General features: G+C 39.5%; 1 protein-coding gene across 1 annotated transcript; it reads left to right on the top strand.

The window, feature by feature from the left end:
• The first annotated feature begins 13148 nt into the window (after positions 1 to 13148).
• trhrb (thyrotropin-releasing hormone receptor b) lies at positions 13149 to 17524 on the top strand. Its single transcript, XM_086279679.1, has 2 exons — positions 13149 to 14531; positions 17083 to 17524. The coding sequence occupies exons 1-2, from the start codon at positions 13749 to 13751 to the stop codon at positions 17506 to 17508; spliced, it is 1209 nt and encodes a 402-aa protein (XP_086135805.1). The 5' UTR covers positions 13149 to 13748; the 3' UTR covers positions 17509 to 17524.
• The last annotated feature ends 7704 nt before the right edge of the window (positions 17525 to 25228 follow it).

Raw genomic sequence — 25228 nt, 5'->3', positions numbered from 1 at the left:
AATTGAGGCTCATCAAACGAACTAAGATTTTGTATTTAATCTTGAGTTGTCTAATTATGGCGAGCCTTTGCCAATTGCAGCCTTACTTTCATTTTCTCACCTGACAGGAGCGGCACCCAGTGTGGTCTACTGCTGCTCTGCTTCAAGGTTTGACATATTGTGCATTCAGAGATGTTCTTCTGCCTGCCTTAGTTGTAACAAGTGGCTATTTGAGTTTCTGTTGCCATCTTATCAGTGCAAAACAGTGTGGCTTACAAGAAACTTTCTTTTGTTTTTTGGACCATTCTCTGTAAATCATAGAAACAATTGTTTTGGAAAATCCCAGTAGATCAGCAGTTTCTGAAAACCTCAGACAAGCCTCTGTAGTACCAACAGCTATGATGCATTCAAAGCCACTTAAACCACCTTTCTTACCTGAGGGGGCAGCTGGCATCAGTCCAGTGTGGAACGTGCCACATGGCATGGTTCAAATACCAACATGCAACAGGAGGATGCTGATGAATTTTGCGTAACCAAAAAATGTCATAAAATTTAAATATTGAGCTGTGTGAAAAGACATATCTTTGAATATTTTTCAAAAATATTATAGTTATCTTTTTAAAAAAGACAAACAGGAAATGAAGACGTAGCTCTTCAGCACCACCTCCCCCCTCAGTTCCTTTGAGCAAAGCATCAAACGGTTATTCAGCTGCAGCCTCTCGGTGTCTGACAGCACGGTGCTTTAGTAGTGATGTGTTCTCCTGGGGTTTTAGTGTGTCTAACCTAATCTCCCCCTGCAACCACATCCCCTCGGCAGTAAACAGAAAAAGGGAAAATTCATCTGTCTAAATACGACTTTAAGTTCAGAGCTGCAGCAAAAGGAAAGCCAACTGCTGAGAGATGTATTGAGAGGACAGCCTGCTAATATTTTGCTCCATCACAGCCAGACAGAAAACCACCAGACTACTCCCCATGAGATGTTTTTCTAGTAACACTGCTGCTCTGTTGTTTATGATCTAAAGTGATTTGTCATTTCCTCCAGAGATGCTCCCAACCAGCAGGCCCATTTTATTTACACCATCCGGTGAAGTGTGGCATTTTACACTGACGGATCTGCTGTGAAGCCAGAGCACAAGTGAAGCTAAGAATAGCTGATAGGAAGCCAGCAGCAGCAGAGGCAAAGACACTGGTCCAAGGTTAGGCTAGGACACAAAAGAAGTCAGATGGCCTTGCAGCAGGGCTGGGAGGAGGGCTGACTGGACAGAGCAGTGACGGTGGATGCACAGAGACTCACACTGTATGTCTCCAGACTGGTTTGTGTGCTGTGGTCACCACTCAGAGGCAGGGTGCATACAGTAAGAGCTGAGCAAAGCTGCAATTTAAAGCTGAGCTGTCTTTGCTCTCACTCAGCACTACTTAAAGGATGTTTTCATTGAAGTTCATATAGGGAAATGATAAAAAGAAAAAAAATCCCACAGATATCAAAGCACATTTGCCCCGAGATCAGGAGTGCAGCAGAACTGCCAGCAGCAGTGCATAAGCTGGGAGTTTGAGCCCTTTTCTATTCCATCTGTGTTTCCGCACCCACAAACAAACATGTGAGTTCACACATGAGTTATTGGACGTGATCCTGACTGAACGTCTGGTTTTTGAGGCTGATGTAGATGAACTTTCAGCTGAACCCGCTTCTCCAAAATCTGTCTCGGGAGGACCGTTTTCTGTTGTTGTTTTGCAGCAGATTGTCTGAACAGTTGCTGCGTCATATTTCCGAGACTGACTTTTCCCCCCTTATTGTAGATTTCACGCAAACCCAGAACAGTGTGAAAATAAACTGCAGGTACAGATTAACGATCATGACTAAAGAACACACAAAAACATGAAAAATGTGCAAAATTGCTGGGAGAATACACTTTTAGTATTTACAAGTGAGTTTTATGTTAGCAAAAACACCTTTTAAACTGCACACAACATCAGCTTTGGGCCATCTGTTTATTTCCAGACAGAAAATATTCAGGCCTGATTCCAGGATAACACAACAGAAGAATCTGAAATGAGTCCAAATACATAAAATGTGTCAGCAGATGCTTTAATCATTATCAAAGTGCTTTATCTTTATGCTAACTGCATAAATATGTTTCTGGGAAACTAACACTTCATGTACCTGAATTCTCAAAAACAAAGTCAGGTTTATGGTGCAATGAACGAGGAATTTAATGTATGTTTCCTATGTACATTTAGGGAACTTGTATTTTGTTATACATAACATAATATACACGTGGGTTTATTATTTGTATTTATTTACTTTCTTTAAACAATACAGGAATGAAACATATTCAGGATAATGACACAGACTTACAAGAACCACAAGATGAGCAATCACTGGGAGAGTAGGGACATAATAATGTTTGTAGTGCATATGAGTAGGTTTCACTATATTCTGTCATTGATCAAATAAAACGGGACAAAATGATAATAATAATAAAATGATAATGATAATAAGAACAATAATAACCGTAATATTAATGCTACAAAGTAATAATAATGACAAAGTAAAAAAGTAAAAGAGAAGATATAGACATATACTGATGTAATAGAATTGATAACAAGTAGAAGTACACAGGTAAAAAAGGCGGGCGTTGTTGGAGTGAGACAATCCAGAGCATGGCCATCACCAAAAATAACAAAAAAAACTAAACAGGGTAAAGCCTATTAATTAAATGGCCATCGGTCAATTATTTTTCAGTGTTTTATAAAACAAAGATAAAGTCAGTTGTCTGTCGACCTGCCCATGGTGCCTAATCCTGCCTCTCCACATATTCTAATCTAATCTGAATATGGTCCTCTTCTAGGTTAACGAGTTACATTTAACATACATGTGAAATTAAATAAAACTGGCAGTGTTGGAACTTGCACCTGAGTATATAATACAAACATTAGCAATGATTTAGAACAGGAGCTGAAGTTGTGGACATCCATGGCACTCAAATGATGTAAAATGATGAACCAGAAACTGTTGCTTTGTCTGTCTTTGTTTATGATACGCTTAGCTGCACTTAATGCTAGTTAGCAAATGATAGCATGCTGAACTCAGACAGAAAACAATTTGTATACCTGCTGAAAATGAGCATGATGTCACTGTTATTGTGAGCTTGTTAGCATATGTAAAGTTGGGATTATCAAAGGATGTAGACTCACCTTATTCAGTTCAGGTTTAATTATACAGTCAGATTACAACAATGGCCATCTTACAGTGTTAAAGAGAAAACACCAACAATCCACATACTCAGTGTGGAGGACAAAAATAGTCTGCAAGGCACATTAGCTTGCAAACTGCAAATATGATGAAATGCAGGAGGACATCCAGGGATTTTTGGCATAATGCATTTGGTACTGAGAGATATTATACCTTTTTCTGACATACTAAATGGAGCAATAAGCACTGGATCATTCCTTTGCTCTCTTGCTGCACTAGAGATAGTGGAGCAATCATTTCTACAAGACACTGTCAATCAAACAGGTAAATTAAATGTCAGCACAGTCTATTATTATGTGTTCTTCTCTGAAAATGACAACCAGGACAGATTTCAGAATCAGAATCAGAATCAGAATACTTCTGATTCTGATTCTGAAATCTGTCCTGGTTTAATCTGATAATCTGGTTTAATCTGATAACTCCAACTCCAACTCCAACGTGTCCAGAACTCTGCTGCCCGTATTATTACTAGGACTTCTTCTACCCACCACATCTCCCCAATCCTGAAGCAACTTCACTGGCTCCCGGTCAAATTTCGCATCCATTTTAAAATAATTCTGTATACATTCAAGGCTATTCACTCTCTCTCTCCACCGTACCTCTCTGACTTATTACAGATGAAGCTCCCATCCCGCTGCCTCAGATCTTCATCTTCTCTTTCTCTCTCTGTTCCCTCTGCTCGTCTGATCACAATGGGAGGGAGGGCCTTTAGTTGCTCTGCCCCTCGACTTTGGAATTCCCTACCCCCGGACCTCAGAAATATTAGCTCATTCTCTCTTTTTAAGTCCACCCTTAAAACTCATTTGTTTAAAATTGCCTATTCTTAAATTTCTGTATGTTTTAACTTTTATCTTCTATTCTTATCATTGTGTATATTTCCAGTTTTTATCTGTTGTACAGTGTCCTTGGGTGCTTTGAAAGGCGCTATTTAAATAAAATGTATTATTATTATTATTATTATTAACTTGACCCACTTTTGTCACCAGCAGAGTGCAGAGAGTGTCTCAGACATCTCAGACATCAGACATAGAAATCCAGAATGTATGTTTTGCTGTTTTTGACCATCCCAGAGGAATAAAAGAACCACAGTAAAATGGATTTCAGCTGAACTGTCCTTTCAGTAGACTATTCCGATTTTTAAAAATTCACCTGTTCGGAACAACTGACTGCAAAGGAAAAGTCTTTCTTTTCACAGGAGATATGTAGTGAAGAAGAAGACGACCAGATTTTGTTGTGAATAATGTTTTTTAAACTGAGAAATGTACCTGGCAATAGAATATACTCAAATATCAGACCTGTTCACCCAAATGCAGACCTATACACTCAAATCAAAAGGTCAGCTTTATTTAAAAGCTGTTTCATTATTTGTGGAGTGCAGGATCCAAGAAGCATACCGATGTTAACAAAAGGCAAGCCAGTTATTAGACTAATGCAGTAGTCCAAAAGTGCAAATCTAAAGATTCACAGGAGTACATGGAGGGAAAGACAAAGAGACATCATGACAGAGAGTGATGGGAAGAAAGGACTAGTTATAGACAAATGGTGATTATGGAAGAAGGAAACAGAAAAGAACAAGAAACAGGTGCTCAGGATCAAGCTGATCAACAAGTCGAACTAAAGACAAGATAAGAGTTACTGACAAAGTAACACAAAAAGATAACTAAGCACAAATTCACTCTGAACAAGACACAAAAAGAAACACCAGGGAGGCCGAAAAATAAGAAAACAAAGTGAATAAAAACACAAAACACAAAGATCTGAACTATTATTACTGGGAAAAATAGGAAAAGTCGAAACAGAAAGCTAAACTCCAGATAGAAAACAAGGAATGACTTAATGGATCCAGCTGATAGCCAAAGCTCAAATAAACAGCAAAAGGATGAAGAAAACAGGACTGTGTATACACTGAGGACTAACTGCTGATTAGAAACTGAAACACAGGTTAAATTAAGCAAGTCACACAGTCAGGAATAAAACAAACACTCAATCTTACTATAATGCTCATAATATAGGCATATATGTCTGCTGCCTAACTCCTCCTACGCATTAATCAATTAACTGTTACACTACAAGTACTTAGGCTATTGGGACTATATCTATATAGCTTTTGGGAACTACTTTTACAACACTCATATCCTCACAGTTTATATATATCATGTACAGTAGCTGATCTTGAAGCAAACGGCAACATTAGAGCTACACTACAAGCGTGTGCATTGTTGACATTATGTATGCGCTGCAAAACAATTTTTAGTGCAGTGGCACTGTGAGGTCACTGGGTGTCATGCATATCTATATTAGTGATGCTAATAGTGTATGCACTTAATTATTTGGTCTGTACTGTGAATATGTAACCTGAAAAGAAGAAGAACAATAAATATGAGTGAACTGAACAAGCACAGCAGGGCCTGGTTTTTGCTAGTAATGTTAAACAAGAAATGCCAGGAAGCCCTGGGATCATGACACCACATGCTGTTCAAGTGTTTCTTCTTTCATTTTTAATTCCAAATTAAAGATGTTTAAATCAAGCCTCCCACGTCCTTAGGCATATCATTTTCTCTCAGTTCTATCCCTGTGCCGACAAACACGTGTACAAAAACCCAGGAGTATCGTTGGGAATTAGCTGGCTAATTTGACGCTTGAGGTATGCGATGAAAGCTGCTCGTTTGACTTTTTTGTCAGCAAAATCACACAAAAACTACAAAAATTAATTTCATGAAAGTTTATGGAAAGTAGGCAAAGAAAAAAACTTGTGTGAATACAACGTGTCTTTAATATAGAGCCGTGAAACACAGCCCTGGCTTTGGTGGTGGAGCCACTCTCGAAACGTCCATGAAGCTCATTATTTTTACTTATGTAATATCTTGAGCTATAAAACATAAACATAAAAAAATCTGTATTTTAAGTGTCTTTATTACTATACTACATATTACTATATCTAGCAAATAAAATGTTTAATCTTTCTGAAAAGCACCATTAAGACGTGATCGTGAGCTTGATTTCTGTTCTGTAACAGTGCTCTGAGAGTGTGATGGGAAAAAAGAATTTACAGTTTAACGCTGTGTTTGGAGACCTTGGGTTACATCGCAATGAGCACATTCATAACTTAATGAATTATGAATGTGATTTTTTTCACACCCACATACCTCCACACTGTCACACCTGAATGCTGCCCAGAGCAAATGCAGCATTCTGCTGTTGTGATGAACACAATCAGGCTCCCTCTGCATTTATCGTGCAGCTGTGTGTGTGTGTGTCGTACTGAGGAAGTGACTACCAGGGCGGTGAAGAAAACAAGAGAGCTGCCTTATGAGTAGGAGTGAAGCTTTCTGTCGGTGGATGTTATATACTGGACCCCACAGTGTACTTACCATTAATTGAAGGAGGTCAGGGTCAGAGCGGCGGGTAGCTTGTTTATGACTAGACGTGAGTCATGACTCTTTAGTGTGTGTGTGCGTGCAAAGCTGACAGCCATATGGGTCTCGGCTGGCTTGGACTAAGTTCCTTTAAAATGACCTGCCAGCGTCTCGGTAAATCAGAGTGGTCAAAGGTCATTTTACATTTTAAAATGCTCTTATGCACTGAGGGATTTATGGCATATACAGTGTATGTGTGATGAAATACAAAAGCAAGCCTGACACCCCACCAGCCCCGCCCCCAAACACACACACAGCTGACAAATGCATTTTTTTTTTATTTACTGTGCACTATATGAGTGGGCCTGTGTTGGATTGCTGCGCACATTGTGAAGCTGTAATATAACTCAAACAGAACGGCCACTTTTATGTTTATAGCGCTTTGAGAAGAGACACGGACGCACTGATAAATACATATGTTACAGGCTTACAATACATCCATATTCATCAGACACCTGCAGAGCATCCAATCTTTCTCTCGCTGGCATCTTTTATAGCATTTTGTCAAACCTGAGCAACACTTGTGTTTGTAATTAGTGATCCACTTACTGTGGGAAATACGGTAGCTAAATGTTTTCGAGCTCAGACACCATCAAGCCCTCCTGCTCAGCTTAATCTGTTGAATTTCTGCAGATTTGTCTCCTTTGCTTCTTTTTCCTTTCTATACACCTTTCTAAATATAAATGGGACAAAAATAACATTTTGCGGCTCCTGTTACTTCCTGGGTGACGTACAGAAGTTCAGCAGGTTTTACTCTATGCTTTTTCTTTCAAGGAACACTTCAGTGGTTTCACACAGGAGATCTCGCTGTCTCATCTTGGAGGCTGCGGCTGGCCCATGAAAACAGTTTTACGTCCTCTGAGGGTTTTTAGGAGCTTTGTGAAGCGAGAGAAATTAACCACATTGGGATTTTTTGTTTTGACACGAGTTTCTACTTCTGTTTAATCTTTAAATTGTTCACACTGTTTCATCCTTCAGCTTTACTTCCAGCCTGGAAGTATCCATCCATCTTTTAACACATATCAAGCTTACAGTCATGCATGTTATATTATAACATATATTTCACTAGCAAGGAATGAAAAACATTTATTGATAATGAAGCAAAACGCTAAGCCACAGGCTGCAATTTTGAGGAAGGCATCAGAGGATCGCTGGCAGCTCCGGGCTTCACAGATCCTCCTGATAACTTTGAGAGAGGCTGACAACCAGAAATGAAACCAAATGGGTGTGTGGCGTAAGCAGGCATTTACAGATGTATGCCAGAGAGAGGAGGTTTTTCAGGAGTGGCCTAGCTCTTGATCAAATCGTCTGTACTTCCAGACAGTATTTGAACTTTTGGAAGTTTTCTCATGTTTCCCACTAATTCCTGTTTAACCTCTTTGATCTTATTCTTTTTCTTCGTTTTTGTTTTCTAGTGTACTCGTTGGTCACTTCATTGTCTACCTTCACATATTTAATTCTGGCTTTGAAGATTTGAAGATTTAGAGATTGGATCTTACGCTGCCTCTGGTGTTATGCGTCTCTTCCTGTAAACGTGGGAAGCGCTGTTGTGTCATCATCAAATCATCGTCAAATTTAACACTGAAAATCTGGAATTTGACATTTTTATCTCACAAAAATGCTCCTGGTTTAAGCCTCCTCTCCGGCTGGGGCCTTTCTGTGTAGAGTTTTCATGTTCTCTCTTTGCCAGTTTGGGTATTCTCCGCCTCCTCTCCCTTTCTCCCACAGTCCAAAGACATGCATGTTAGGTGATTAACTGGTGATTCACAAGTGACATAGATGTAAATATGTCAACCAGTCCAGGGTGCACCTGAAATCTCTCCCCATGACAGCAGGAATAGAGTAATCCCACCTGGACAAGCAGTTAGGAAAACGGTTGGGAATGCTGTGATTGATCTCTGCTGTATCAGTTGTGGCCGGTCTTTTATAAGCAGTGACCTGCGCTTCCCTCAGCAGTACAATAACTTATTGGAATGTTTTTAAAATCATTGTTTAATAGCTTTGCAGCAGTAGACAGCAGGGAGCAGCAGAACTTTTATCTGCAAAGCACATTATACAATAAAAACTGACCAAAGTGCTCCACAGAGTTGACCTAATGGTTGGATAAGAATACAGAAGTTGTGAAAAAGTCATGAGCAAAACAGCACTGCACCGAGAACAAGTAACCACAAAGCAAAGAGGGTGAGCAATGACTATTAAAATGGTAGTGAAAGAGTAAAGCTCATAAATACATTAACTAAAGAGAAATATCTGATTATTCATTCTAGAATTTTCTACTTAATTACAGAGTCACTGGATTCACTGGATTTTGCATCAGAAGTTCCCAAAATATCTGTAAAGAAACATTGTTAATGGCGTTAATTCTGTTGGGGTGGACTGCAGAGAGCACTGAAATGCAAGTTGTGCAAACAAAGTAACAAAAAATGAATCTTTGATTAGAACAATTCAAAAGTACAAAGCAAGTACAAATTCCAGGAGATCAGAGACAAACAGAGATCATAAGAAGGGGAAAGACTACATGTATGCAGAGGAGAAATAGCCAGGAAAAAGATACGTGTGAATGCAATCAAACACAAGTGAGACTAATAAACGCAAAGCAGATAATCACACTGAAGGAGAAAAGGAAGTAAAACTGCAACAGGACACAACCATCAAAACAAAACAGGCCAAGAGACAAATAACAGTGAGACATGAAGATTAACTTGAGCACGACAAATTCAGAATAACGTATGACAAAGCTTTTGTTACTTTGAGGCTGTAATTCAGGCTTCTCTGAATAGACAGACCTTAAAGATCTCATCATATGATTCCAGCAGAGCTTCCAAAAGTAGAATGAGAGGCAGAGGCTGTCAGGACCCTCTCCTCCACTGTCAATGGATTCAGGAGACAGAAACCTTCTCAGCTTTTAGACTTATGATAATCTGAGTGAACTATCCTTAAGTTAGTCAAACAAATTTATTTACAAGGACATTTAAACACGTGAGGTGTGGAACAAAGTACTATACAACTAAAATAATAAAAGAAAACTTTTGAAAACATGAAATAAATCATAAAATAAATGGGAAAAAACAATTAAACAGTAACAAGAAAAAAGCCATTAGAATTGAGTCTGAAAATGGGTTTTCAGATCATTTACAGTAGCCACTCCTACTGCGAGATCTCCTCTGTGTTTTAAACCGAAGCATCTGTTAAGCAAACTTCTAGTGGGAGTAAGTTCAAGTTCAGAGCAGTAAGACGATGCTAATCTGTGCATTAATTTGAAAGTAAGGTGGGCTGCTTCAGATTCAGGCTGCCTCTTTGTAATACCAATGTGCTTGTATGCCAGTATTGCAGGTTTGTAGTTTATGTTTTGTCCTGTTTGTTTGTGCTTTTGTGTTTTTCTCTTCTCTTTCCTCTCACACCCCAAACCGAGCAGCTGCCCCATCCTGAGCCTGATTCTCCTGGAAGTCTCTCTTCATTAGAAAGTCTTCCTGTGTGTGTGCACATGGGTTCTTTCTCTACTATTGTTTGGTCTTTGTGTCACAATATAACATCCCTTGATAATTGTGTAGGGATCTATATGCTCCTTGAGCTAAATTCAGTACTACAGCTAAAATAAATGGTGCAACTTTAAATGTACAAACGGAAGGAATGATCTTGTGTCAGTTGTGATGAACTGTTTGCTCTTGTCACACATTTGGTACTGCCCAGCTATGTCCTTTAGGGGGCAGTAAAACTCTTTCCTTTCATTTCTACATATTACTTTTCTCTGTGGCACGAGCTCCTGTGATTTGAATAATGTAATCAAGTGAAGATGTTTAAACAGGAACTGAATACAAAGCAATGATATCTCTCAGACAATCAAGTTAATTTATGTCTGAATATATAAAGTAATTTGGAGACAGGAGAGGTTGCTGCAATGATAAGGCGGAGGTTTTTCTTGTAACTGATTAAAGGCTCAAAAATTCTCATTTTAGTATTTATTAATTAGCAGATAAATCATTTTAAATCTATTTTAATATCCTTTCAACGTAGACTTATAGCTTCCACTCTAAAGTAAAGACAGTTAACTCTTAATTTAGGAAAAAAGATAAAGAAACTAATTTACAGTCTTGGAAACTGAGTCACTGACAGCAGGTTAGTTTCTACTAATATCATCCAAAACCAAGAAGGAGAAGGATGAAAAAAAGCTGAGCTAAAGATGACGGGAATCATGGGAGAAAAGGGGGCGTCATCATTATGTAATTTCCACCTGTTGCTCGGGATGGACGGCTGGCAGCTTCAGGCCTCGAAGCACAATCGTGTGAAAAGTGTGAGTGTTGGCGTGATCGTCACCATTTTCCGCTCAGTTCCTGGAGAATATGCACAGTTGGTGTGGAGGAGAGTTTGCCACCTCCACAGTATTGTGCTGAGAACAGGCAGCCACAGATTGTTGGACAGCATGGCAGTTAATACAGGTCACTGCTGATCTGTCTTTTTGTGCTTTTCACATCTTCTTCCAACTGTAATCGTTTTCTATAATGAAATTTACCGCATCAGCACGAAGTGAGCTGATTAAATCTGCAGGGTGGAACGTGGTGCTGATAAATCACTGCACTACATGATACGTTCATTGACCAAAAATATTAGTATTAAACTCTTAAACTATGATGTATGGGCTCAGATTTCAGTAGCAGATGTTTAATCCACTGTGGGAATATGCAGAAAGATATATATGTTTTAGAATAACTAGACGTAGCTTTTGGTATAGTAGCAAAAAGTATTTGGACACAAGCTGATTATCTATCTTTATAGGATGGAGTATATATATGCATGGATTTCAAGCACTGACTCTAAATTACCATTAAAAGGCTTCTTCAAAAGCAACTAGAATTATAAAGATGAGTGCAGGGAAGATTGAGCTCCTCTTTAATTGGGTTTGTAGTTTTAAAATAACAGTGACAAAAAATACAAGATTTGTCACTGAGTGCAAGCAGAACCAGAAACATTTGATGCATATTAGACTGTAAAATATGACTAAAATAAAGAAAATCAGACAAGAGTGATCAACTTGAATTGCCTACGAGATCCATGAACGTTTCTATAATACAGCACAGTTCATAAGTCATCTGACGTACAATCAGCTCAAGAGGGAGAGCTATATGGTGGAAAGCACTTATAAGAATAAGACAGCAAGGACTATATCTGAGAAAGAACAAGCGCAGAAGGAGTGAAGCTTCACAAGAATTTTTTCTGAATGAGAAAATTAAAGGTTTAATTAAACGAATTAAACCTTTGTGAATCTGATAGCAAAAGGTTTGAGCTGCACTGAAGCTACAATAAAGCACAGAGGTAGGAACGGTAAAGTGATGTATTCATGCTGGAATACATGCAGAAGACACAGAGTAGGATAATCCAAAGCAAAGAGGCTGTCGAATGAAAATAAAAAGGGGAAAATAAAAGTTGTAGTGTGACCCTCCCAGAGCAAAATCCACTGGAGCACCAGTGTGTGTGGGGGAGGTTAAAAGAAACATGTCTGCAGAAGGGTACAAAAAAAGCAGGGTGTACTTTAACAGAAGTGTCCGTCTCTTAAATCTTTAATCTCTTAAATCTTTCCATTAAAATTCATTCATTGATCCATCCATTCATCTTCAACTACTTCACTTCAGAGCTCCTCTGGAGCCTATCCGATAGGACGAAAAGCAAGCTACACCCTGAACAGGTCACCAATCTGTTGTAGGGCTGAGAGACAGAAAACCATTCACGCCTACAGCTGATTTAGAGTCACCAATTAACCCAGCATGGATGCCTTTGGACTGAGGGAGGAAGAGATCCCTAAGAGAACCCATGCTCAAACAGGGAGAATATGCAAACTTCACATGGAGAGGCCCAGGGATTCAATACCAGGACAACTGTGCTGACCACTGCACAAACATATGTCCATTATAAACAGACAACAAAACAATATAATTTATATATTTTTCTTCTCAGCTGACTTGACATTTATTTTTCAGTAGCTGTACACCTGGTCACACCCATATTTATATATCACAAAGACTTCACGCACAGTGTTTTCAGGCTGCAGCTGTGATATTGCTGATAAAACAACTGAAGTTTTTTTTAAGGATTAAAATTAATTAAAAGACAAGATAAAAATAGAGCTGACCAGTGATTTGTAGTCAAACCAAAACATTTTTAGATGGAAGTTAAAGTGGCTTTCATGGGGACTCAAACGCAGGACTCATTTTCAGTAATCCCTGAGCTCATTTCTATGAGTGATTTTAGAGCATTTGGTATACAGCAGTCTTTAAGTAATAAAGAAATCGAGGATTGAGGCTCAAAAATTTGTTCATATTGACGCCTTCTTTTTGCACATGCATCACAGGAAATGTTTTCTGAATATGTTCGGCCATACTTCAAAACAGCATGCACTTTTCCAACCTCCGCCTTCATGTTCACCTGGAAGAGTGTACATGCTGATTAGCGCTATCGTAAAAAAAAAAAAGAAAAAGAAAAAGAAAAGAAAAAAGAGCGCCGTTCATGAAGTTTAAGTGACAGGCTGTTGCGCAAGACAGCAAATCAACGAACTGTGACAAATTTGTAAATGTTTTATTCATCATTATGAGCGGCAGCACTAACACTGATTCATGCAGTGGTAATAATCAAATATCAGATAAACAGGAAAACATTCTAACATTTTGCCGCTTGGCCAGCTGGTTTTGTTGATGGGGGAGGTCTGGTTTGGAAAATGTAATCATGGGCTAATCCCCTCGCATGCGTATGACTGCTCGTGCCAAAAGGAAGGCTCAAAAAGCAAACCTCCATCTGTCCGCCAGGCACAGTTGTTCCGACGAGAATAAGGTAGCGCGTCGCCTTTTACGCACAGCACTGCGACGGAATTAAAGCAGAGTCCGAGCAGCTCTTTGTCACTTCGTCGTTTTTCAACGTGCACCGCAAGCTTTCGTCTGTCCTTTACTTTGTGTGTGTGCGTTTCATATTGACTTTCCAGACCTGTAAAGTTTTTGGACTTCTAACTTCTATCGCGCGTAAAACCGGGCTGGTGCGCGAGAACACTGCAAAGCCTCTTTTTAAAAAACAAACAAACAAACAAATTCCTCATTTATTTGAACCTTTTAAACGAGATGGAAAACTTCACATCAGCTCCATTGGAGAACAATACTTTACCGACATGGGTGGACCACAGCATTCAGTACAAAGTGATTAGCAGTTGTCTGCTCTTCATGATTTGTGCTCTAGGAATTGTTGGCAATGTTATGGTGATCCTGGTGGTGCTCACTACTAAACATATGAGGACTCCCACCAACTGCTACCTGGTGAGTTTGGCTGTGGCTGACCTGATGGTGCTCACAACGGCTGGTTTGCCAGCTATTCCGGAAAGTATCTTCGTATCTTGGGTGTTTGGCCGCTATGGGTGCCTCTGCATCACCTACTTTCAGTACCTCGGGATCAACGCCTCCTCTTGCTCCATAACAGCTTTCACTATCGAGAGATACATCGCCATCTGCCACCCGATTAAAGCCCAGTTTCTGTGCACGCTGTCCAGAGCAAAAAAGATCATTTTGTTCGTCTGGGCTTTCACTTCCATTTACTGCTTGATGTGGTTTTATCTGTCAAACATCCAGGAAACGGTGTACAAAAACATCACCATCGTCACCTGCGCCTACAGAGTTGCCAGGAAGTTTTATTTACCCATTTACTTTTTTGATTTCGGCGTCTTTTTCGTGCTGCCGCTGCTGCTCTCCGCGGTTCTGTACGGCCTCATCGCCAGGATCCTCTTCCTCAACCCGCTGCCCTCCGACCCTAAAGACAAGAAGAAGAACGGACACAACAACCACGCCATCAACAAGAGCACCAGTTGTAAAAACTCTCGACACTCCAGCTCCACCGCGACCTCCCGCAGACAGGTGGGTGGTGTGTGAGCGTGGGGAGGATGAGAACCAGGATGTTTTTACTCTGCTCATTCAGCAAGATGTTGCAATTTTTTTGCACGGGTTCGTAAAATTATTCAAATATAAATGAATGAATAAACCTAGTCACATTCTACAGACATTTTAATACCAGTTATTAAAAGACAAAGTGAATATTTTAAAGTAATTAGGAGTGGAAATAGTTGTCATTTTCAGTATACAAAGGAGTTTTTAACATTTCTTCATTAAAAATAAGTATAATTATAGTGATTGTTTTGTTAGTTAATTTGGTATAAGCTCTACAACATGTGAAAACTGAAGGTTTCTTCTGAGTGCAATCAAAAACCCAAAGATGGACTTCTTATTCTACGATTGCAAAGAAATGAAATGAAACAAATTAACATATGAAAAATAGCAAAAGATAAAAACAATGACCTCATCACAATTACAAATTTTGAATGTTTTCCACACCATAAAGATAGCCCCTCCATGTGTTAGAAGTACCTCTGCAATATCATTTAGTATGCACAGGAAATGAATATGCAAATTGAACCACACCTCCCACCTTAGCCTCTTGTCTCTGCTGCTGCAAGACTCACTCAGACGTGCTCTGGAGAGAATAGAAAAGCACCTCATAGAAGTGTGTGTTAAGTGTGAGAGGAAAACCCAGCCCTTCATTTAAAAATCAGTAGGTTAGGAACACAGAGTGGGTGCTTGTTCCACAAGTCACAAGAATAAAAACAACGGAATAAATAAAATCCACAAAGAATGGAGGAAAGCATTTAAACTAATTAACACTTGCGACAAAGCTTTTATTTCACTTACAGTGACTCACTGAGTTCTCACCAAGTGATGTTACCTTCAATTCACCCGTGTCGTCGCTCGTCTTCTCCCTGTTTGACAGTTTCACTGACACACACACACACACACACACACACACACACACACACACACACGCACGCACGCACGCACACACACACAAATTATGAAACAATGGGCAGCAAAACAGCAGTAGAGACTCCCACAGTGAGCTGAAATGAACCAAGTGCACATGCACAACATGAACCTTTGGCTTGTTACATAAATCTTATCCTGTACTGCCAGCTTTCATAAGCCAGCTCCACCCCACAATCTAAAGGGACTGGTTGGTTGTCTGAATCTGTTATATTGAAGCTGTTATTCATATACTGTAATTCCAGTGTGATTTAAAACTTGTTTTTTATATTTATTATAATGTGTATATTAAAGAGGTATTGAACGCTGGGGTCAGTCTACACAATTTTAGCCTAATTCTGGACAACATGTCTGTAATGGGGTTACCACGAAGGAAGAGATTGGCAATGATTCAACAACCAGAAACCCTGCAAAGTCAATTAAAATCAGCAAATGTATTGACAACAGAGGGAACAGCCAATAGCAACAAATACTGGTCATATTGGTCAACTTAGAAGCAAGCGATTGAAGTGACAACCTACTGAACTGAAGGATACTGTTGACTGACATATGGCAGGGTTTACCTGTGTAACTTCAGCCTGGAATGACTTAGGACTAAGAGCCAGCTAGAAAGTGATGCATTTTAGATCATGTTATATATGAACAGGGTGATTATCATCATTTTTTCTTGTGTTGGGTGTCATAACGGATGAAAACTGATGCTCCATCGCATCGCCCTAGCTGAGAAAGGCTAGCTCGTTTTTGATGATGGGGCAGGGAAATGAAAAAGCCAATAATATATAGTCTGCTTCGGAATTTTGTGTTCATTTTCTTTTCTGGAAATCATGAAGGGAGCCATTCCACTTCCCACAAATTCCTTTCTACAGAATCTGACTACAGTTCAGCCAGAGGTGCAGCAGAGGGCGCTTATTCAATAAAAAGGAATGGAGAGGAGTTGAGATCAAAAAAGCCTAAATATTATTTTAGTTGTTGCAAAATAAAATAATACAATTACAGTGAACAAGTCATACTCATAATCATTGTGCTAATGCAGTTCTGGTCCACTGATGATTTAGGAAAGGAGACGCTCCCTTGGCGTTGCTCACTTACAAGTATTTCTCAGCACATGTTAGAAATGTAGTTAAACCGTGCGTGTATATGAATGTTGTGTTGTGGTGGTTGAAGGTTATGTTACCAGGAGGCTGCTGCTAGAAATATTCTACTCCTGCTGCTGGCTTCATGCCTGAAATCAACAAAGCGTAGGCTGAAAGTAGCTCCCAGAGTGTGACAGCCAAAAGGCTCGTGGAAAGATTTTTAATTAAAATCAAAGCTACATTTATTATCGCAACCTCTTCTATCTGAAGCAGAAGTTTGGAGTGGGAGTTCTTGAGTGCTTAGAAGTTTTCTTTCCTTTTACATCATCCTCGATGTTAAAGACAACGAGCAAGACGGGTTGGTTACCAATGAGTAGTCCGTCATATCCCTCGGTCGAGGGGACACTGACCATCATAAAACACAAGAAATACTGTGTGGTCACAAGCCTGCATTAATAAATAAAACCAGCTTCCCCATATGGAGGAGCAGTTCTCATATTTCTCCTTCCTTCCCACTGCAGGTGACCAAGATGCTGGCAGTGGTGGTAATCCTCTTCGCCCTGCTCTGGATGCCGTACCGCACTCTGGTGGTGGTCAACTCCTTCCTGGACAAGGCCTATTTGGACAGCTGGTTCGTGCTTTTCTGCAAAATCTGCATCTACCTCAACAGCGCCATCAACCCAGTCATCTACAATGCCATGTCTCAGAAGTTTCGTGCCGCTTTCCGCAAGATCTGCCGCTGTGGGAGGAAAGGCTCGGATAAACCCGCCACCTACAGCGTGGCCCTCACCTACAGCGCTGTCAAGGATACATCAATGGTGGAAAGCACTGATCACTTCACGACCGAGCTGGAGGAGCTCACTGTCACTGACGAACTGCTGTCTGATCAGAAAATGATGTTCCCAGACCCCAGTGTCTACGGAAAGGTGAACTTCAGTGACAATTGAGGTTTTCTTTGAGGCCAGAGAGATTTTCTTTTTTTTTTGGGGGGGGGGGGGGGGGGGGGGGGGGATAATTGAAAATTAAAGACTTTGAAAATGTTGCTTAATGGAGTCTGTCAAGTGGAAGTATTGTTTTCTCAGTGCTTGCTTACCTTTCAAAGCGAGGCTGCTGAAGCTAGAGATGTAAACACAGATTGCAGCCAGTGATGCGTAACAGCAGGCTTTGGAGCGCAAAGCCAAACACACTCTTTATGAGGCGTGATCCCGGACATTGTAAAGCCACCAACGCTGACAGATAAGCACTCTCATCACTCAGCTGTTATCTTATCTTTTCCATATAATATCAGGTATATGAGCCAACAACCCATGAATGCGAACGACAACACTGTTCCCACTTCAAATACACGGTGTTGCGTTATAACTCCGATTAGCACCGACTCAATTCTGATCTTTAAGCCTGAATGACGCAACAAGGCACGTCAAGAGGATATAAACTGAACTTGAATGCTCAGACATCCTTTGAAGAGGTGCTGTCAATAAACTGGCCTTGACGCATTTATTTTCACCCACAAAGCCGGCGATCGGTACATTGTACCAAAGAATACCGAAGGCAGATCAGAACTCTTCGAGTGGAATTTAGTCTTTATCATTAGATTCCCCCCACTTTTTTTTTTTTTAACTCATTATGCTACTGAAAATAAAATTTAGGATGAGTTATTATTATCAGCTTCACTCACACTTTCAGAGTTCTTCTCAGAAATAAGGTGAATTATCATACTTGCAAACACACCCCAAAAATCCTCACCCTATACAGCTTTAATAACTGCATGCCTGCCTCCCTGACGTTTTCAAGGCAGGTGGTCCATTAAAGGGTGAGTCACACATGAACCTTCACTGGCAAAATAGGCCCTATTTTTGCTGTGAAGGACACGTACAGTGTGCAGCCTTGAGCACAATGTAAAACCAAGACAGATTTGGCTGTGAGTGCTCTGCAGGAAGGGAATTTGCTGTGAGTTTTATTTTCTCCAAGCATTCACCGACAGACAGGGGCTGCAGAACTATAAAAAGCACTTTGTAACTTGAATTCAAAAAGTGCCATGATGCCATTTATGTGTTATCCTGTTTCTAAAAAGGCATACATCATAAAGAGTTTATAAGTTCTAACTGAAGACTTTACTTAGAGGCGAGACGTTTTTATAGAGCGTATTTTAAGAACTTTTTGGCTACCTTATCTATAGCTCTAAAGTCTTAAGATTTTTTTTAATTAAACCCCATGTTTGATTCTACTGATGGTCAGCATTTGTGTTTGCTTTCTGTTTTTATTGTTCTTTGATATATTTTTGCTTTTTGATGGTAGTCTGGCATTGCTGTGCAAGATTTCAGATGGGTGTGGGAAAGAAAGCATTGCAGGTAACTTTACAGTTCTGATTGTAATTACATTATATGGACAAAAGAAATGGGGTACACACCTCTTGATCTTTGAATTCAGGTGTTTTCAGTCTCATTGCCACAAGTGTCGAGATCAAGCTCCTAGCCATGCAGTGTGCCTTTACAAACACGTGTGAAATAAGGTTGTTCTACAGCGTGCCACCATTGCAGCATGTCAATATGTAACAGAAAGCACAGAAGCCTGGCCGTGAAGTGTCAGACCAGTTACAGAGCAGGCTTTCTGAGTGCCAAGGTTCATAGTTTATAAATGGGATCATGAGATTGGTTTCCATGGCCTAGCTGTTGGTGTAGGTGTAATGTGTAAGTGGTCCAGTACTTTTGTTCATATAATGTATATCTGCAAGCCTAAAAAACTAACCAGGCAAAATCAAAGCACGTCTACGAATGGAGAGTATTTTGATCAGTGAGTCAAGCTTACCTGGGACAAAGTTGTGAACCACCGACAGGCTGAATATTTGATATTACAAAAGCCAGCAAACATATAACTGCAAAACATTGGTGACAGTTATAATGGTGATAAATATACTGAAAATAAAAGTGGACCCACGATACAGCCTTGAGGAACACCACAATTAAAATGTAGAAATGTTCATTTTCTATGGCCAAACAGGAGGTTCTGTCGAAGAGATGGAAACTTCAAAGATAGATTCCCTTAAAATGTAACACACTCTTGACATACCCTTTTTATATGCCTTACGGTCCTTTCCTAAATGATTATTTTATTTTACTTTTTCCATGCATTAAAAACTGCTTTGAATTTTTCTTCGAGCAGCAGCAGTGGTGGTTGTAAACCTCAGTGTCAGATACTGTATATGTACAGTGCCACAGAGATTTGGTGTAACATATACGATGTGGTGATATAGTTTAGCTGCAGCATGGTGATTTGAGGCTGAAGCAAAGTGAATTCAGTGTTTTGTTCTGTGTTATGTATCCTGTGAACTGTGGATTTAACAAACCGTCGCTTTGCTCATCCCGCTTCTAGTTGTGAGAGCGGTCAGTGAGCTGGTGAACACTGCTGGATGGACGTAAGATGAATACTGAAGATGTGCTGATGTTGTGTGGCATTTTCTGCCAGATCAGTGACTGTCTACTGTTTTCAGTCTGAGCACTGTCTGCCACACAGGGAAATATAATTGGGTAGACACAGCAGAGGAAGAGTGGGTTTCATCACTGCTGAATGTGGAAGATAGTTTTAATACTGCATATGCATCATGTTACAGTGGATTAATGCATTTGTGTGTGTTTATGTCCCATGTGTTTTTAAAGTGCTTGTTATTTATGGCAACTCGTTTGTATATCTTTATGATACTCTTGCGTTCACTATTGCACATTCAAAGTTTATTAATATTACTTTGTGATGTACTATTTGGAAGCTGCTGCTTTGATCTTGCTTCTAAAATTATTGTGGTCCTGTGAATATGTTTGATGGCTCTCTAGAAATAGTTCATTTGTAATTTTTATTTCCTTGTGTCAAAATAAAGTTATTTCTGGAAATAAAGTAGTGTATTTTCCATGTGTCGAAGAGGCATTCTAGCTTTATTTTCCCCAAATCTTTGCAGGTTTCTGAGAAAATCCCAAACAGAAGGTGAACAGAGAAAGATTTAATTTTGGGGGGGTCACACAATGGGTTGTATGTTTCTGTATCATATATAGCAATATATAATATATATAATGTACATTTAGATAATTCTATAAAAGCAGAACAAAAAAAATTCTAATTTCAAATGAAATTATGAGAAATTAATTCAAACATCTACATTAGTGTAGCTGGTTACTGGAAATTTTACTGGTTATTGCATATACTGGTTAATTTTAGTTAAAGACTTCTCTTTAGCTCTGAGTAAGTTTGTTTGCTTTGTGACTGATCAGCATTTGTACATTTATTTCACAGGCACTGGCCATTAATGACCAAAAAATACATCAGTGTCCAGTGATTCTGTTAAAAAAAAAAGTAAATTATTAATAAATATTCAGATGTTACCAGCAAGCTAGTAAATGTCCACTGTGAAGGTAGCAGAAAATAATCCCCTTACCTTTCAGACTAATTTAGCTCCTATTTTTCACCCCACAATTTTACTGTTTTGGTCTCTAATAGCATCAGCCTCATTTCTAGCTAATGAACAGAGTGGTTTATGTAGCAGCTAATGATCTGAAATTAGGGTCAATATTGAGCTTACATTTAGAAAGTGCCCCCAAAAAACAACTTTTAATCAGTGCTATTATCTGCTAGATGTGTACCCGTGATACCGTGACCCATGAATATATTAAGAAAAAACTGATACCAAAAATCACAGTCATTTCAGTGAAAGCTGCTAAGCTGCACATACACCACTTACAAGAGGTACACAGACGTTCCACATGCTTTCCAGTTTTGTGCCCATTCAGCATGCTTGTATTCTTCCAAGTCAAACCTGTAGAAAGCAAGCAAAAGATTCCTACCTGACAATGTCCTGTTGCCTCCCTGCACACATGAATGAACTTCAATAAAGCAACAGTGCAACCTTAGACTTTTTTCCACTTTAAAGCTTTAAACGTAACATGTTAATCACCTCTATGTTGGGTTTTTGGAGCCAAAAGTTATTTCTTCTTGTCCATATTTGACAAGAAGCTGGAGTGCTATGTTAACAGCTAAAGCTAGCATTTTTTGTTAGCAAGATGAATTCATTCATTGTGCGTCTGCAGCACAAAGACACACCTGGTGTGGTGTCTCTTTAAGACAATGTAAGGTAAGGGTTAGTGATGTCAGTATGCGCCACTGCCCTCTTTGGAGTAAGAGAGCAACGAGCTTCCATGTGAGTATATAGACAAAGACAGACCTTATATCTTTTACCTTTCTAACAATTTGCAATGTTACGGGTTGTAGGAACACTGTGCTTCATGTATGATAAAATCCAGCCGCTCTACTGGGCCTTGTAAGGTTGATGAAGAGAGTGTGCATTAAAGGACAAGCATTGTGGGATTCCCAGTACCAGCGTAGTCATTCGTTTTTCTGAGTGTTTCTACCCCTCCTCTCAACCACTGAGCACAACCCACATTACAACCTGCTAACCAGTGACAAGTTCAAACTCAAGTTTTACTCACCAAAATGAAGCAAATAGTTCCTGGACTGTCCGTATGGTACATTACTCCACATTATAATTTTTCAAAGTACCGACATCACAAACACAGTCAAGAGATCTCAGTCAGCAACTCAAACTACTGGTTGTGAAAGGTTGTCAAACTTAATATTGAAATTACTGACGTTACTCTAGTCTAATATTTTTTTGTCCTGGCTTCTGTCTACCAATCGGTTTTCATCACTGACCTTTTTTTTCTGATGAAAACAAGACAATAGCTAAATAAAAACTAAAAAACACTAAAGTACAAAGACAAAAACTATGATGAAACTATGATGACATGTACTGATGCTTTCATCAACACATACAAATCAGATAAAATATTCTGGATAGATGAGATCCAATCAGAACTAATTAGGCTGTGCAAAAAGGCGGGACAAGTTTAGAGGTGGTCAGTACAGAAGTAAACTCCTACAGTGAGGTTTTGTTTTTTTTTCTCTCGAAATGTTATAACTTGCTCCCATGTTCCCAGTTTCCCATGAAAACATGACAAAATATCAGCACCCTGGGAGAGAAGAGTAGATATATGGGCACATTTCTCATTTTATGTCAAGGAAAACAAGATGCTGTGTAAACTCTCACCGGTAAAAATACGATAAACTTTAACACTTTATATTTCAGAGAAATTTGATACCTAAATTGTGGCTAAAACTAAATGATGTTTCAGTCAAAAGACTATGACTGCAACCTGTCAGCCTCTCTTCTGTGTCCTTTAAATCTCAGTGCTCTTCTGTCCGCTTTCCTATTCTCTACATCACTATCGCTTTGCCACGCTATCTGTCTCAATACTGTCATCATTATTCTAGTCCAATCATTTTCTTGCCCGACTTCTTTGGGCCAATCAGCTTGCTCTTTGTGTATTTTAAATACGTGTTCCCCATCATTTTGCCTTTCAGACTCTCATTCACGCAACCCATCTCCTCCCTGTCTTCACCTCTCAGGCACCTCGGTTAGAGCTCCATCCAAGCCTCAGTCTTTATCTTCACCACCAGCATCTAGACTCCCGAGGATCCTGTCCTAAATCCAATCCCAACTGGGATTCCGCTCTGCCATGATGAGTCATCGGAGCCTAATCGCCAAATACATTAATTTCTTTATCCTAATAAATCATGTTAAATTGTTCCAAGTGATCTCCCCTTATTGAACTACCTTTCAGACTTTCCTTCCTGTAGCCTGCTTCGCTCTGGTCATTCAGAGCTCCATCACTAACATCTTGACTCAGACGGTCATGCCTTAATTCCAATCACTGCTGGGACTCTTTTATTGGAGCCGAATCGCCAAATAACATCAATCAAATTCTGTATCTCAATAAATCACATTCATTTCTTCTAAATGGTCTCTCCTTATTTAAATATAGAGCAGACTGCACATTTTTTATTTCTACTGTAAGTTCATTTAACATGGTAGTCCATGGGCACTGACTGCAGTTTTCAGTACTTTGCATTTACATCATTTTTCAGGCTCTACAGTTTAAATTGTCAAGGCTTTCCAGAAGTTATTGAACTAGATGAATCAAGTTCTGATCAATCCATCTCATTTGGTGAGTTTTAATGCACAGAAAAAATGTACAGACAGTTATTTTCCAGTGATTGCAAATGTAGAATATCTAGTTTTTGGCCAGTGGGCTGTAATAACACTGTTTCGTAAATATACTGATACATATACAGTTTCTGGATGTGATTTCTTCCATGTTATCTACAACAACTTCTGAAAGTCAGTGTTGAGATGACAGCTTTTTGTGATGTGCCCAAGTGTATTCATAAAAAGACACTACATATATTCCTGCTGCATTAACGGTGCTTGTGAATAGTGTACATGATTTATTTCACATAGTGTTCTGACCTTCACACACAGCTCAAGCAATAGTAGAAATAAATGAGCTGCTCAGTATATTAATGTGTCAACCACAGCTCTTACCCAACTCATCATACAACAGACATCATTGCGACACTAAATTACATTCTCTTTGGCAGCATTTGGACATGAGACATACCTCGAGAGCATACACGAGAAGATAAACACAGCACTTCTCTCCAGTAAATTTAGGGTCTGTCATCATGTCAAGCATCTCCGCAGTCTGGGAGACATTTCACGTACGTGCTAATTTAACGCCATTGCCAGGAATAAGCTGCATGAGGTGAATTTCAAAAAGGCTCCATACAGTTTCATTGGAGTGTAAATAATGTTTTGCTGTGAGCCTAGCCTCCTGTGATCAGATGATCCAGATCTGCCATCAGCTCCAGACTCGAAGGTGAGAATGGCTATAAAACACCTCAGAAAGAAGACATTAACCTTTGGCCAGTTCTCTGATGAAGGCCCGTCTACAACCATGAAGGTACAATGGCTGTTTCTGCTAGCTGGCCCCGTGTGTGCTTCTGTTCACTTAGTGTCCTTTAAGTGGCTTACATCAAAGAAATACTGTGCTTTTCCCCAGGATGACTCATTTTAAGGATTAGTTCACCAAACTCACAAAAAATGAACCTCAGTATTTACCACTAATAGGTCTATGTACTTTTATACTTTAGACAGCCTTAGCTCTCATATGTTTTACTAGATATACAATAGAAGCTGTCATCACCCCATCACAATGGAGGTACACCAATCAGGCTCTGGGGAGTTTGGATGACAGGTCGACACCTTTGGCTTTTTGTCATATTTCTTGAGATGTTGCTGAGCAGGAAAGGACAGAAGATTAACCATTAAGTCTCATTATCCCACTATCTCATACTTTAAAAAAAGAAAAGTTCATGGGGGAAACATTGAACATTACTGGTTCCCAAAAGAAATGTGGTTAGAAGCAAGACTGCAAAAAATCTTAGAATTTGGATTTTCTGACCTTTTAAGGAATCAGACCAGGACATAAATAAGCTCTTGTGTACATACATCCACTGGATTCAGAAATCTGAGCCGACTGTAAGGACTGACCTGCACGAAACAGGTTTTCTGTTTTTTCCTGTAACCTGGCTCAAAGTAAAAGCCACAATCTGTGCATCTGCAATCAATATCAGTGTGTTTACCAAGTAGCTTTTACATCACCTGTAATGATCTGACATGTTTTGTGCGACTGTGGAATTGATCGGTATACTGCGTAGGGTTAGAAGAAAAGCCATTTAGCAATTTACTTTAAGTAGAAAAGAAAAAACGAGCAGTTTTTACCCTTT

This window comes from Aulonocara sp. 'chitande type north' Nkhata Bay, linkage group LG22 (genome assembly GCF_057382095.1).
Source record: "Aulonocara sp. 'chitande type north' Nkhata Bay isolate Kocher_YH1m ecotype deep benthic linkage group LG22, A_spYH_male_GT1.1, whole genome shotgun sequence".
NCBI lineage: Eukaryota > Metazoa > Chordata > Actinopteri > Cichliformes > Cichlidae > Aulonocara > Aulonocara sp. 'chitande type north' Nkhata Bay.
Note: the sequence above shows the minus strand (reverse complement) of the source record. Positions and strands in the feature narration are given on the sequence as shown.